At 45.1% G+C, this 12,879-nt stretch overlaps 2 protein-coding genes across 3 annotated transcripts in view; one reads left to right on the top strand and one right to left on the bottom strand.

Moving 5' to 3' along the window:
- Window positions 1-12,879, bottom strand: part of LOC102740208 (protein kinase cGMP-dependent 1) — a 914,142-nt gene that overhangs the window by 369,026 nt on the left and 532,237 nt on the right. The window lies entirely within an intron of this gene.
- CSTF2T (cleavage stimulation factor subunit 2 tau variant) lies at window positions 2,428-6,851 on the top strand. The gene has a single exon (XM_031022126.2). The coding sequence runs from the start codon at window positions 3,087-3,089 to the stop codon at window positions 5,025-5,027; it is 1,941 nt and encodes a 646-aa protein (XP_030877986.2). The 5' UTR covers window positions 2,428-3,086; the 3' UTR covers window positions 5,028-6,851.

The following is a 12,879-nucleotide window of genomic DNA, read 5'->3' as shown; positions in this document are numbered from 1 at the left end:
GTCTTTGTTCTCACGGCTCCGGGATGCCCAAGGGGGACCCGTACACCAGACCACGGTCCTCCACAAAACCCCAGACCCCAAACAAAGATGAGACTCATGTTCCTTTTCTTTCTGAGTCTCCCAGGTGCCCGATATGTTCCTGCTCTCTCTGTATCTTCAGTAAACTCCTCTCTCACCTCCTGCTGTCTCACTCTTGATTTCCATCCTATGTGAAGCCAAACACCCCCTTGGCTGCTCTTGGAGGACCCCTCTGGGTCCTCAGACCCTCCCTGCTGGCATCAGCAAGATTTTCTTGCGTGATATAAGTTATCCTGTGTCTCAGTGAATAGCTATGCCCAAGCCTGTTTTGATGAACTATTAAAGATAAATGGATGCTCTGTCTTATTTGTAGCTAGACTGTCCTAGTCATTTCAGATCTATTCATCAGACCATGATAGTCAAGCTGTATGACACAGTTTTTGGATGTGGTTTCAAGTTTCACCATCCCCTCAAAAGGCATAGTAGAATAAAATGATTCTCTGCTTAGGAGTTAAAAGACGTAAACTCTGGAGAAGTGCAGGCCTTAGACATATAATGGGATCCATATGTGAAACTTAATTTTCCTTAAGTAAACACATTAATGAAATGAGTGATATTAATGTTAAAATATATTGTTTAATCCAGTGTATTAAAAATATTTCAGCATGTAAACAATATAAAATTAATGAGATATTTTCGCTTTTAAAAAGTCTTCAAAATCTTGCATGTATTTACATATACAGGCCATCTCAATTAAAACGCTAAATTTTTAACCAGAAATCCTTGATGTTTCCTTTAAACTTATAACATTTGTCATTGCAAAAGTAGATTTCATACCCAAGTTGTTCCAAACATACTAAAAAGGCTTTTAATAGTCTAAGTGAATATCAGTTTTTATTTATTTTTTTAAAGGTTTTTTTAAAGGTTATCTATTTATTTATTTGTCAGAGAGAGTGAGAGAGCACAAGCAGGGGGAGCTGCAGAGGGAGAGGGAGAAGCAGACTCCCTGCTGAGCAGGGAGCCCGATGTGGGGCTCGATCCCAGGATCCTGGAATCATGACCTGAGCGGAAGGCAGACGATTAACCAACTGAGCCATCCAGATGTCCCTGGATATCAGTATAAATAAAACTGTTAAAAAAGGGGTGGGGGAACCACAGGCCGAAAATGGTGTCACTTAGACAGACTTTCCAAATCCAGGTAATACCCAGTTAGTTGCAATTTCAACCTCCCAGGAAGGTAGCCTTAACTAGGTCAGCCAAGACATTTTCCTTCCCATCAGCAAAAGTGAGTCTGTCACCTGGGTCCTCTCCATCCTGCTCTGAAAGATGAGGTAATCTGCAGGATGAGACCCCTTGCTTTCCCCCTAGGAAACAGCCTCCTCTGGAACAATTCTTTTCCTTTGCTAATAACTTTCTTGCCCCATCCTCTATCAAAAACAAAAACAAAAACAAACAAACAAGAAAACATTTTGTACAACTCCTGGGAGTGAATCTGTACTTGCTACATGGGGTGTGGCCTGATTCATGAATTGGTTAATAAAACAATCGGATCTTTAAATTTACTTGGTGGATCTTCCTTTAACAACTGGAAGTTCAATTTCTCAGTCAGGCCAGCCACATTTCCAGCATTCGGAAGCTGCCAGTGGCTAGTGGCCACCCTGTGGGGCAGCACAGCTCTTGAGCTAAGACAGACCAACATGGTTAAGAAATCTGGTTTTAGGGGCGCCTGGCTAGCTCAGGCGGTGGAGCCTGAGACTCTTGATCTCATGAGCTGGTGAGTTTGACCCACGTTGGTGCAGAGAAGGAAGGAAGGAAGAAAAGAAGGGAGGGAGAGAAGGAAGGAAGGGAGAGAAGGAAGGAAGGAAGGGAGGAAAAGAAAGAAGGAAGGAAGGGAGGGAGAGAAGGAAGGAAAGAAGGGAGGGAGGGAAAGAAGGAAAGGAGGGAGGGAGAGAAGGAAGGGAGAGAGGAAGAGAAGGAAGGAAGGGAGGGAGGAAGGGAGGAAGGAAGGAAGGGAGGAAGGAAGGAAAGCGGGAAGGGGAAAAAGGGGGGGAGGGAAGAAGGAAGGGAAGGAGAAGAGACGAGACGAGACGAGACGGCAGGCATTCTAGCTTTGCCCGCTCCGGCCCTGCACGCTTCTCCGCTGTCACCTGCTAAATGAGGGGGACAAGCCGCGCCCCACGTCTGTTTCACTCTGAACCAGCAGCAGTAAGGACAAGGCAGCTGGCTTCTCCCTCCCGGGCGGCGGTGGCTAAAGCCTCGCACCGGCCCGCAGTAACCGGAAGCGATCTAAGCCGCAGGGGAGAGTGGCTGAACCCCTTTAACTCCTACCCTGCGGCCATAAAACGTTCCGGCCAGGAAGCACCCGTTAGTACCGGCTGATGCCGTCACGGACGAGGGCTGTGCCCACGGGGCCGCCCCCGCGGCTGCACCTGCCGCAGCGGGGCCTCGGGCAGCTCCTCTCCCAGGTGTTTCCTGAGCCGGGGCCGCTGTACGTCACCGAGCAAACCCCAGACTGCTCTGAAACGCTACACTTTCACCTCACAGTTTAAACATGGCTTAAGTAGACCGGAGGAAGGAGGGCGCGACGGCTGCGGGACACACCAGCATCAGAACCCAGAACACGCCGCCCGACCCGCTTTCGGTTGGCCGTTTCCCGCCCGGCAAACGGAAGCAAAAGTGCCCCTGACGTCAAGGGAGGCGGCCGCTCCCGGTTCCCACGGTGAAGCCCCTGCGGCCATCTTTACTGTGGTCAGCCCGCACAAAGCTTTTCCTGGAGGCCGTGATGGCTCGCCATGGAAAGTCTTCAGAATAAGAGAGAAGGGACTCGTCCTTCTCGGTAACCAGGAGCTCACCGAATCACGAAAGCCCAGCGGCAGAAAGCACTAGCTGAGGTAGTGAGGGGAACACACAGGTGGTGCGGCTTCCGCAGGTGGGCGGAACGATTCGGTCGCGGCGCTGAGGTTTCCGCACGGGGCAGGAGAGCAGCTTCCGTTGCTCAGCGGAAGTGTGGGTCGCCAGAGGACGACTCCTGGAAGAATCGGCTCTCTGCTGGGCGCCCACCCGGAATCATGTCGAGTTTGGCGGTGAGAGACCCGGCGATGGATCGGTCGCTGCGTTCCGTGTTCGTGGGGAACATTCCGTACGAGGCCACCGAGGAGCAGCTGAAGGACATTTTCTCGGAGGTGGGTTCGGTGGTCAGCTTCCGGCTGGTGTACGACCGCGAGACGGGCAAGCCCAAGGGCTACGGCTTCTGCGAGTACCAGGACCAGGAGACCGCTCTCAGTGCCATGCGCAACCTCAACGGGCGCGAATTCAGCGGCCGGGCCCTGCGGGTGGACAACGCCGCCAGCGAGAAGAACAAGGAGGAGCTCAAGAGCCTGGGGCCTGCGGCGCCCATCATCGACTCCCCGTACGGGGACCCCATCGACCCCGAGGACGCCCCCGAGTCCATCACCAGGGCGGTGGCCAGCCTGCCCCCGGAGCAGATGTTTGAGCTCATGAAGCAGATGAAGCTGTGTGTGCAGAACAGTCACCAGGAGGCGCGGAACATGCTGCTCCAGAACCCGCAGCTGGCCTACGCGCTGCTGCAGGCCCAGGTGGTCATGAGGATCATGGACCCCGAGATCGCGCTGAAGATCCTGCACCGCAAGATACATGTCACACCGCTGATCCCGGGCAAATCCCAGCCTGTCTCCGGCCCTGGCCCCGGCCCCGGGCTCTGCCCCGGCCCCAACGTCCTGCTCAACCAGCAGAACCCTCCCGCCCCGCAGCCCCAGCACATGGCCAGAAGACCCGTCAAAGACATCCCTCCTCTGATGCAGACCCCTATCCAGGGGGGGATGCCGGCCCCGGGCCCGATTCCAGCCGCGGTTCCCGGACCGGGGCCTGGTGCCTTAACCCCTGGTGGAGGAATGCAGCCCCAGGTTGGAATGCCAGGCGTGGGTCCAGTGCCTTTAGAGCGGGGACAGGTGCAGATGTCGGATCCTAGAGCTCCTATACCTCGTGGGCCCATGACTGCCGGGGGCCTGCCTCCTCGAGGACTGTTGGGAGATGCTCCAAACGACCCACGTGGAGGGACTTTGCTTTCAGTCACTGGAGAAGTAGAGCCCAGAGGCTATCTTGGCCCACCTCATCAGGGTCCCCCCATGCACCATGCCTCTGGTCATGACGGCCGCGGCCCTTCCTCCCATGAGATGAGGGGAGGGCCGTTAGCAGATCCCAGACTGCTGATGGGAGAGCCCAGGGGACCCATGATAGATCAGAGGGGTCTCCCTATGGATGGCAGAGGTAGTAGAGATTCTCGAGGCATGGAGACTCGAGCCATGGAGACTGAAGTCTTAGAGACACGAGTAATGGAGAGAAGAGGAATGGAGACCTGTGCAATGGAAACCAGAGGGATGGAAGCGAGAGGCATAGACGGAAGAGGGATGGAGATACGGGGCCCTGGCCCCAGTTCCAGAGGCCCTATGACTGGTGGAATCCAGGGACCTGGGCCCATTAATATGGGGGCAGGTGGTCCTCAGGGACCTAGGCAGGTCTCAAGCATTTCAGGGGTGGGAAATCCTGGAGCTGGCATGCAGGGGGCAGGCATGCAAGGGGCAGGCATGCAAGGGGCAGGCATGCAAGGGGCAGGCATGCAAGGAGCAGGCATGCAAGGGGCAGGCATACAAGGGACAGGCATGCAGGGGGCGGGCATACAAGGGACAGGCATGCAAGGGGCAGGCATACAAGGGACAGGCATGCAGGGGGCGGGCATACAAGCAGTGGGCATGCAGGGAGCAGGCATACAGGGGACAGGCATGCAGGGGGCAGGCAAGCAAGGTGGAGGCCAGCCTAGCAGTTTCAGTCCTGGGCAGAGCCAGGTAACTCCACAGGATCAAGAAAAGGCAGCTTTGATCATGCAGGTTCTTCAGCTGACTGCAGATCAGATTGCCATGCTGCCTCCTGAGCAAAGGCAGAGCATCCTAATTTTAAAGGAACAAATTCAGAAATCTACTGGAGCTTCTTGAAAGGTTTTAGGAAATACTTAGCAGTAGTCTCAAAGTTTTTCTGTAGCATGGAGAATGGATGCAAAAAGCTGACTTCTGCATCCCTACACTTGAATGATTAGAGTTTCCCTCCCCGAACTTTATCTCATTTCATCTTGTTGTCTTTTTATCTTTTCTTGTTTGTTTTTATCTTTAATGGGGGGGGGTAAGGGGAGGAAGGGGTGGGTCTGTTGACTTTTATTCACTGTAAATACACGAAAATAGCTCTGAACATGGTTATATTATACCAAATAAGATTACAAAGAATATGCAGCAATATTAAAACTGTCTACAATATGTTAACTACATTTTTTTTAAAATATTGGGTTAAACAATGTGAAAACTGCACATAAAGACTAAACTATGCCCTGTTAACATGGTAATGTACTAAGATAGTTTAAGATTTTTGGTTGTGTAAGAAAATAAAGAAGTTTACCTTAAAATTATAAGATACATGTTTTGGTAAGCCATTTAAAATACAAAATCCTATTTTGGGGACAATAGAATGCTGTATTAGGTTAAGCATTGTTTTAGTGTTTTGGAAATATTTCATAATGCTAGTGCTAACAGGGTAAGTCTCAACTTGTACTAGATTTTTTTTTTTTTTTTTTTTTTTAAGCTATGCTGCCTGAAAAACCCAGGAATGCATCTGGTGAGATGTTTCACTTATCCCACCATTCAGACATCAGCAGTATTCTGGCCTGGCCTTGAGCCAGACGATGTTGCTGCGACAGTTCTGGGATCAGCCAGGTTACTGAAGGCTGCCCCAGTAAGACTCAGCTTCTCTCAATACCTTCCTGTTTCTCGATAGTCTTTACACCCTGAATATGAATCTAAGTAATTCTCTCATAGTCTTTCTAAAAATCAGTGTCTAGGGACCAGTTTATCTGGGTGAATTCTGCACAGCGTTGGACTTCTCATAAGTAGCAGAGAGCTTCATGCAGTAAAGTTCCCAGGTTCCTGGTGACTAGCCTCATATACGGATGGTATCTATGTGGTCAGCCAGAATCAGGACTTAAAAATCTTAGTCTCGCTAACATTTAACATGCCTTTCAGTTTTCTTATTTGCATATCTACTTACCTATCACTGTGTTAGAATAACTGAGACCCAGGTACGTAGAGAATTCTCTGCTCAGCTAGTTATTACTCATTTTACTTTTTATAATAAAGCCAGTTAGCCCTAATATATATACCCATGAGAGATTTAAAAATCAGTAGGAAGGTGGGGCTTATCACATTTTCTTGAGAGCTACTACCTAATTTATTATTAAGCCTTGAAGTTGTGGACACGTAAAAATTTGTATCATAGACTAAACTATAATTAACAGAAGCATAAACACCCAAATAACCAGGTGGTCTTACTCTGGAGAAGAAAAACCAACGTCTAGTAACAGAGGAAAAAGTAGCATTTAATACAAGGAGAGAGCTGAAACTTGGAAATTGAATTATTCCTCTTATGAGGTGTTTACATCTTAAATGGATACTTGACTCTTTTTACAGAGTTTTCTTCCCTGTGCTATTTCCTGCCACCTGTTCTACTCATATTTTTCATTGTTATTCATACTGTCCACTTTGCCGTGTTTTCTGTATGCTTCCCCCCATATTAGAGAGGATAACTCTCCTTTACATGTATGATAGTTCTGGTTAATACTAATTCGGAGTTGGCCTGATTACTTGGAAGTTACAATTGCTTTATCCCAAAGCTTTCACCGAAGGGCTCTAACTGAAAACTTAGATGTTATGTTCTTTGTTGTAGTTAAATCTGCATTGTTCAATGCAGACTAAATAAAAGGAATGCAAAATTAAGGATGACTAGTATCTGATGTTTGTTTTTAACGAATGAATTATTCAAAAGATATCTATTCTTGAGAGATCCATGGGTCTGAATACTTTTAAGTGAAAAAGGCAAAACTTAAAAAAAAAAAAAATTGCAGGAGTGGCTAGAAATCCCTTTCTGAAACCCATTATCAGTGTAGTTTAACAGCTGAAGTACCTGTAAAGACATGTTACTCTGGTCCGTGTCAGTAGCAACATCTTGGTGCATGCCCAGATACTAGGCCTCCTTTTGCTGGTGTCCCCCGAGAGCTCTCCAGGTCCCAGGAAGACCTTACAGTTACCTTCCTAAGGGACAGCACTTGTTACATTGCATTCCACAATTTTACTTTACCCTCCATGCCCCACTCCCACTTTTCATAGACCAGGGTCTCTGAACATGGACTGTCCCTCATTTCTGTATTTGCTATGCCGAAATCACAGGTGAGAAAGGACAAAACATTCTATCAGTCTTAGGGGGGAGTCCCATTTTCCTAAAAAAGATTGAGATTCCACCCAGAACAAATGAGCTATGATAATGAGATGCATTAAAAACCAAACTAATAACAGATAACAAGCAATCTCCTTTGCTCTGCTAGACCTTATAAAATGAGTTCTCCTCACTTCCAGTTCACTGTTTCAGTACTGATAGATAGAACCTCACTTCATTTGATGGTGATACAAGCAATACGTGTGCTATAATCAGAATCTTAGGTGTTTTACTACATAATCACTGGTTATAACCCTGAGCATCCCGCATTTTCCCAAATATGGACAGGCGACAAATGCAATCACAAATTCGTTCCTAGTAACAACACTAAAGACTGGAGTGAAACACTGATTTGCAAATGGCTCTTTAGGGCTTATTCTTCTTGAGCAGTAGTTTCTTGGGGATATGAAAAGGTCAACTTTAATCAGTGCCTGCCCATTAGCCTTTCCCCTCTTATATTTTAAGTTATTTGATAAGCTATAAATGAGTGTGAATCCCAGAGGAAGGTAGACTAATCCAAGCGAGATCATGTATGACTTCTCAATACTTTTCAGAATTGTAATGGTAGAAAAGCATTAAAAACAACAATAAAACAAAACAAAACAAAAACCCAAACCAAAAACCTTAGTATAATCTCAGTCTGCAAAACGTCTTGCTTTCCCATGCTCTGATGGGACATTAAGCACACAGAACCTAATTTCCTATGGTGTATTAGGCCTTCCTCTTAGGTCTGACAAGGCCTAAGGATAATTATGTGCAGCAACCCACTGTGGCAGAGACTGAATTATCAGTCACATCTCATGGTCTTCTCACAAAAGAATAAGTTAGCCTCTCACTGCTTTATATTGTCAGCTAATCTCTAGACAGACTTCTGGTTGGAGCTGGCTTTTCTCATCAGTCTTGTCAATAATACTCTATTGTCAAGAACTAATTCATTTTAAGGGAATTAATATATTTAAAACAATATTAATGTTACTATTATTAACTTTAATAGTATGAATATCATGATATTGCTATACAGTTTGTTAAATATTTCATACATATGCATATTCCAAATCTTAACTAGATCTTCTAATTTGCTTTTATCCACTTTGAAACAAATGTTTACTCCTTTAGTTGAAAATACAGCTTTATAAGTGTTCATATTACAAATCACCTCTCTCATTAGATGTTAACAGCATGTTTCTTCTTGGTATTTTTCTACCACAGTATAAACCCTATGTCAGTAAAGGGCCTATATTGCATCAAAAGTGACCTTGGGGTAGGATTATCAAAAATAAACTCAGTGATCATTGAACATTGTATGTAAAAACACTAAAGTATTACCCTAGGGAAAAAAGCTGAAGTATTTTAGTAAATGAACAATTCTTTATCTGCAGGAGTTAATGTAGGTGCCAAAGGTAGGTAACTAATCATTAAAGACTTAGAATAAAATACACAACATTCTCAGCCATAATTGCTTTTGTATGATCCAGTATGCATTAAACCTGCAGACACCTGAAATCAATCTCACGTGTCACAAAGGTCGGTCATTTAAAAAAAATGTTTGATTACTTATTTGTTGTCTATCACGAAAGTAGAATGGATTAATCTCTCGGGCATCAAGCAATGAAACCAGCAGGTCTCCCCGAAAATTATTTTGTCTCTTTACTTAATTACCTGTCCTAACCAAAATTCTGTCTCATTACATTACTAATATCCTTCAATAATGCTACTGCAAAAGTCCATGATCTACTTCAACATACCTGTACCTGTCAGGCTTTGATTGCTTTACTACCTGGAGGGAATATCAGACAACCTGTATGTTTATGAATCTCTCTCTTTATCCTTGGAAATTTCACGGAACAAGATAACCTGCTCTAACTCAGCCCCCAATTTCCTTTACCTTAGAAATTCACTTTTAATAATATTCAAAACATGAACCACGTTAAAAATCAAATAGTTGAGTTCGTAATTGGATGAAAAGGCCTATATAGGGCTTTCTTGGTGCATTAACATCCATAAAATCATATTCTGTGTCCCAAACATCACCCTTGTTCACATGTTAAATAACAGAGCAACACAAATAAGGAATTAAAACATTTCCAGATGATAACCTGGCTCTCTGAGGGTAAACATAACCACCACCTACTAACAGAATAGCTTTCCTGTCTTAAGGTAAGCCTATATCCAAAATGCTTTCATGTTTCTGCACTTGCCAATTAACATCGGAGAAAATGATCCTCATCTATTTTAAGAAACAGAGAAATTACATTGTTGAAATCTCTAGAATCACATACTTTCCCTTCCCCACCATCAATTTTGTCAGTTTTGTCCTTCGGAAGCTCTAAACATCTTTGAACAAGGGACCCCGATCTGTACCCTTGGGCCAATTAAGTCTGCAGATATTTAAGCCCAAGAGTTTCAAAATTTTGAATTTGAGTGCATGTAGAGACACCATATATTCCTCATTGTGGCCACAGGCCCAGCCTCTCCTATGGTCTTACAGTAGGTGTGATTCACACAACTGCTGGCCAGTCCCTAGAATACTTTGAGTTTACAATTCCTGTTTTCCTCTGTACGAAAACACTGCTATTAGATTCAATTGAAATTTTTAGTGTCTAGCTTCACAAACATGAACTAGAAAAACAGTTGGACAACTGGTTCAGCAAGTCTATTTCTGCCAAATCAACTAACCAAGCAAACATCCAAACACCCAGAACAAAGAAATGCACACACACACACACAAGCACACACACACACACACACACACAAGGGCAAGCACGTTTTTTATTTCTAGCTTTTCATGAGGTATGCTGAGCAAAGGAATATCCTATAATGCTAATCCAATGAGTACCTTTCTCCCACAAATATTTTGCATTTTTAATAAATATTAAGCCAAAATAGCAATATATTTTTCAATTCAAAAATATAGTTATAAAACGAGAAATATATGTAATATTAAATGCTAATGGCTCTAGAATGGACATACATATAGGATACATAAACAGGGTTCTTTGATGTCTGTGTCTGTTATTAAGTAATTTTTAAAAATTCCACCATGTAATTTGCATATAGAAGCCACACTGATTAAAAAAATAATAACAAAAAATCAGATCATGCCATTCCCTTATTTAAAACATCTCACGGCTTACGCTCTTAGAATAAAATCCCACACCCTTACCGTGTCCTATAAAGCCATAAACCAACCCTACATCCTACCCCTGGTGCCCTGACTCAGGCTGAAACAGCTTTGGCCAAGCATCCTTTCCTGGAGTTCATGAACTCCTTTTCATCTCTGAGCTTTGCACTTGACAGTTTCTCTTCCTCTGACCCCACTCCTTCCCCAGACCTGTGAGGGGCGAGTTCATGCTCTTTACTCAGGCTTCAACTTCTGTATCCCTTTACTCAGAGGGGCTTTTCCTGAACACCCCCAGTTAAAATGATTCCCCACTCTCTCTCCTCTCCTTCTTTTGTTTTTAAACAATGGCTGTCTTACCTGAGCACTTCTTAACCATCAACCCATGCTTCCCAATCCTTTTGCAAAACCTATCGTTCTAGACACAAGGCAAACTTGATGATGACCGTCAATGAGTTACTCTTCATTATGGCCTCATGACATTTGTCCTGTCCATTGTGTCTATTCCCAGACTGATGCTGGTTGTGTGACTGTTGTAACGTAGAGATGAGAAGACAGGCCCAGGCTGAGCAACACAGATACAGACACAGATACGCAGTATGTATCTGGGGAATAGGACTGCAAAAAAATGAAAGGTGATTTCTATGAAAACTGTTGAGGTTGCGGGGCTGAAGGGACTCCATTTGAGGAAGGCTCTGTGTCTGTTCCTTTTCTGCTAGGCCCCATTGACTCCTGTTCAGTATTTTGCCTCCGAATTAGCCCGAGAAGCTTTGTTCCCACTTCAGGGAGGAAGCGAGTGAGTCAGTCATTCTCTGAGTTTGTTCTAGGCCCTCAAACACCTAATAACATCCAAGAAGAGCCAGATCCTGAACATGTTCTGGGACATTAGCTTCAAATAAACCTCGGTTGACTCTGGCATCCATACCCCTGCCTCGGGTAATTTATGGAAGAACCCCTATTGTTCACCCGGCACTCGCCTTTGATTGGACCTTGTCCTGGATTCCTGGAGGAACACGGACCCTAGACCCTTTTCCAAAATAAACCTTTAGCCCCAAGCAAATGAGAGACTCATTTTCCTTTCCTAAGTCTCCTGGATGCTCCGTATGCTATTCTTTGCCTGTCCCTCATGCTAACAAACTCTCTTTCCACTTCCTCTGCATGCATTTGATTTCTATCCTTCACGAAGCCAAGGGCCCTCTTGGCTAGTCCTATAGGATCTTCCACTAGATTCTCGGACCCAGCCTGCCTGCATCATAATGATGAATGCATATTCATTTCAGCTCTGTTCATAAACCAGTTTATGACCATTGTACTAATGTTTGTAATACATATAAAGACAGAAATATATTATTTATATGAATGTGAAAAACATTATTTCTACAAAAACGATGTGGGATGTCTCAAGAGGATTTGATAAAAGTAACTGGCTAAAAAGGGATTGTTAAATCTTGTGGGGACAAGATAATTGAAAAAATACTTTAAAAAATCTTTGAGGGGCGCCTGGGTGGCTCAGTCGGTTAAACATCTACCTTCAGCTCAGGCCATGATCTCAGGGCCCTGGGATCGAGTCCTGCATTGGGGAGGGGGGTAGAATCCCTGCTCAGCAGGGAGTCTGCTTCTCCCTCTCCCTCTGCCACTCCCCCTGCTCATGCTCTTGAGCTCTCTCTCTCTGTCAAATAAAATGTTTAAAAAAAAATCTTTGAAATCTAGGGGCACCTGGGTGGCTCAGTCCGTTGAGCATCCAACTCTTGATTTTGGCTTAAGTCATGATCTCAAAGTGGTGAGATCGAGCCCCCAATCGGGCTCTGTGCTCAGCTAGGGGTGGGGGAGAGGATGGGGGGCCGGGGAGGGGGTCTGCTTGAGATTCTCTCTCCCTCTCTCTCTTCCACTCCCCACTCCAGCTCAAGCACATGCTTGCTCGCTCTCTCTAAAAAAACAGAACAAAACAAAACAAAAACCTTTGAAATCTGAAACTCATAATTGTTGACAAAGCAATACAGCAAAACCTTCAATTTTGTTGCATAAATGTTTCGGGTAAGAGAGGAAAAATCCTTGAGGAAATTTAATCTGAATTTGGGGGTACCAGAGTCCTTCTCCTTCCATCCCTGCAAGGAAATATACAAGGCGCCCATACCAGACCTCCTCCTCCCGCCCCATGTGATGTCACAGGCTCAAGGGAACTGAGTTTGCTTTAAACTCTTGCTAATGAAAAGGTGTCTTGGACCAGCGGCATCAGCATCACCTGGAAGCCTGTTAGAAATGCAGAATGTGGGGGTGGAGCAAGATGGCGGAGGAGTAGGAGACCTGGATTTCGTCTCCTCTCAGGAATTCAGCTGGATAGGGATCAAACCATTCTGAACACCTACAAACTCAACAGGAGATCGAAGAAAAGAAGAGCAACAACTCTCTCATCA

The sequence above is a fragment of the Leptonychotes weddellii genome, chromosome 6 (genome assembly GCF_054177405.1).
Source record: "Leptonychotes weddellii isolate Sample4059 chromosome 6, ASM5417740v2, whole genome shotgun sequence".
Lineage (NCBI taxonomy): Eukaryota > Metazoa > Chordata > Mammalia > Carnivora > Phocidae > Leptonychotes > Leptonychotes weddellii.
This window is presented reverse-complemented; position numbering and strand designations above follow the sequence as displayed.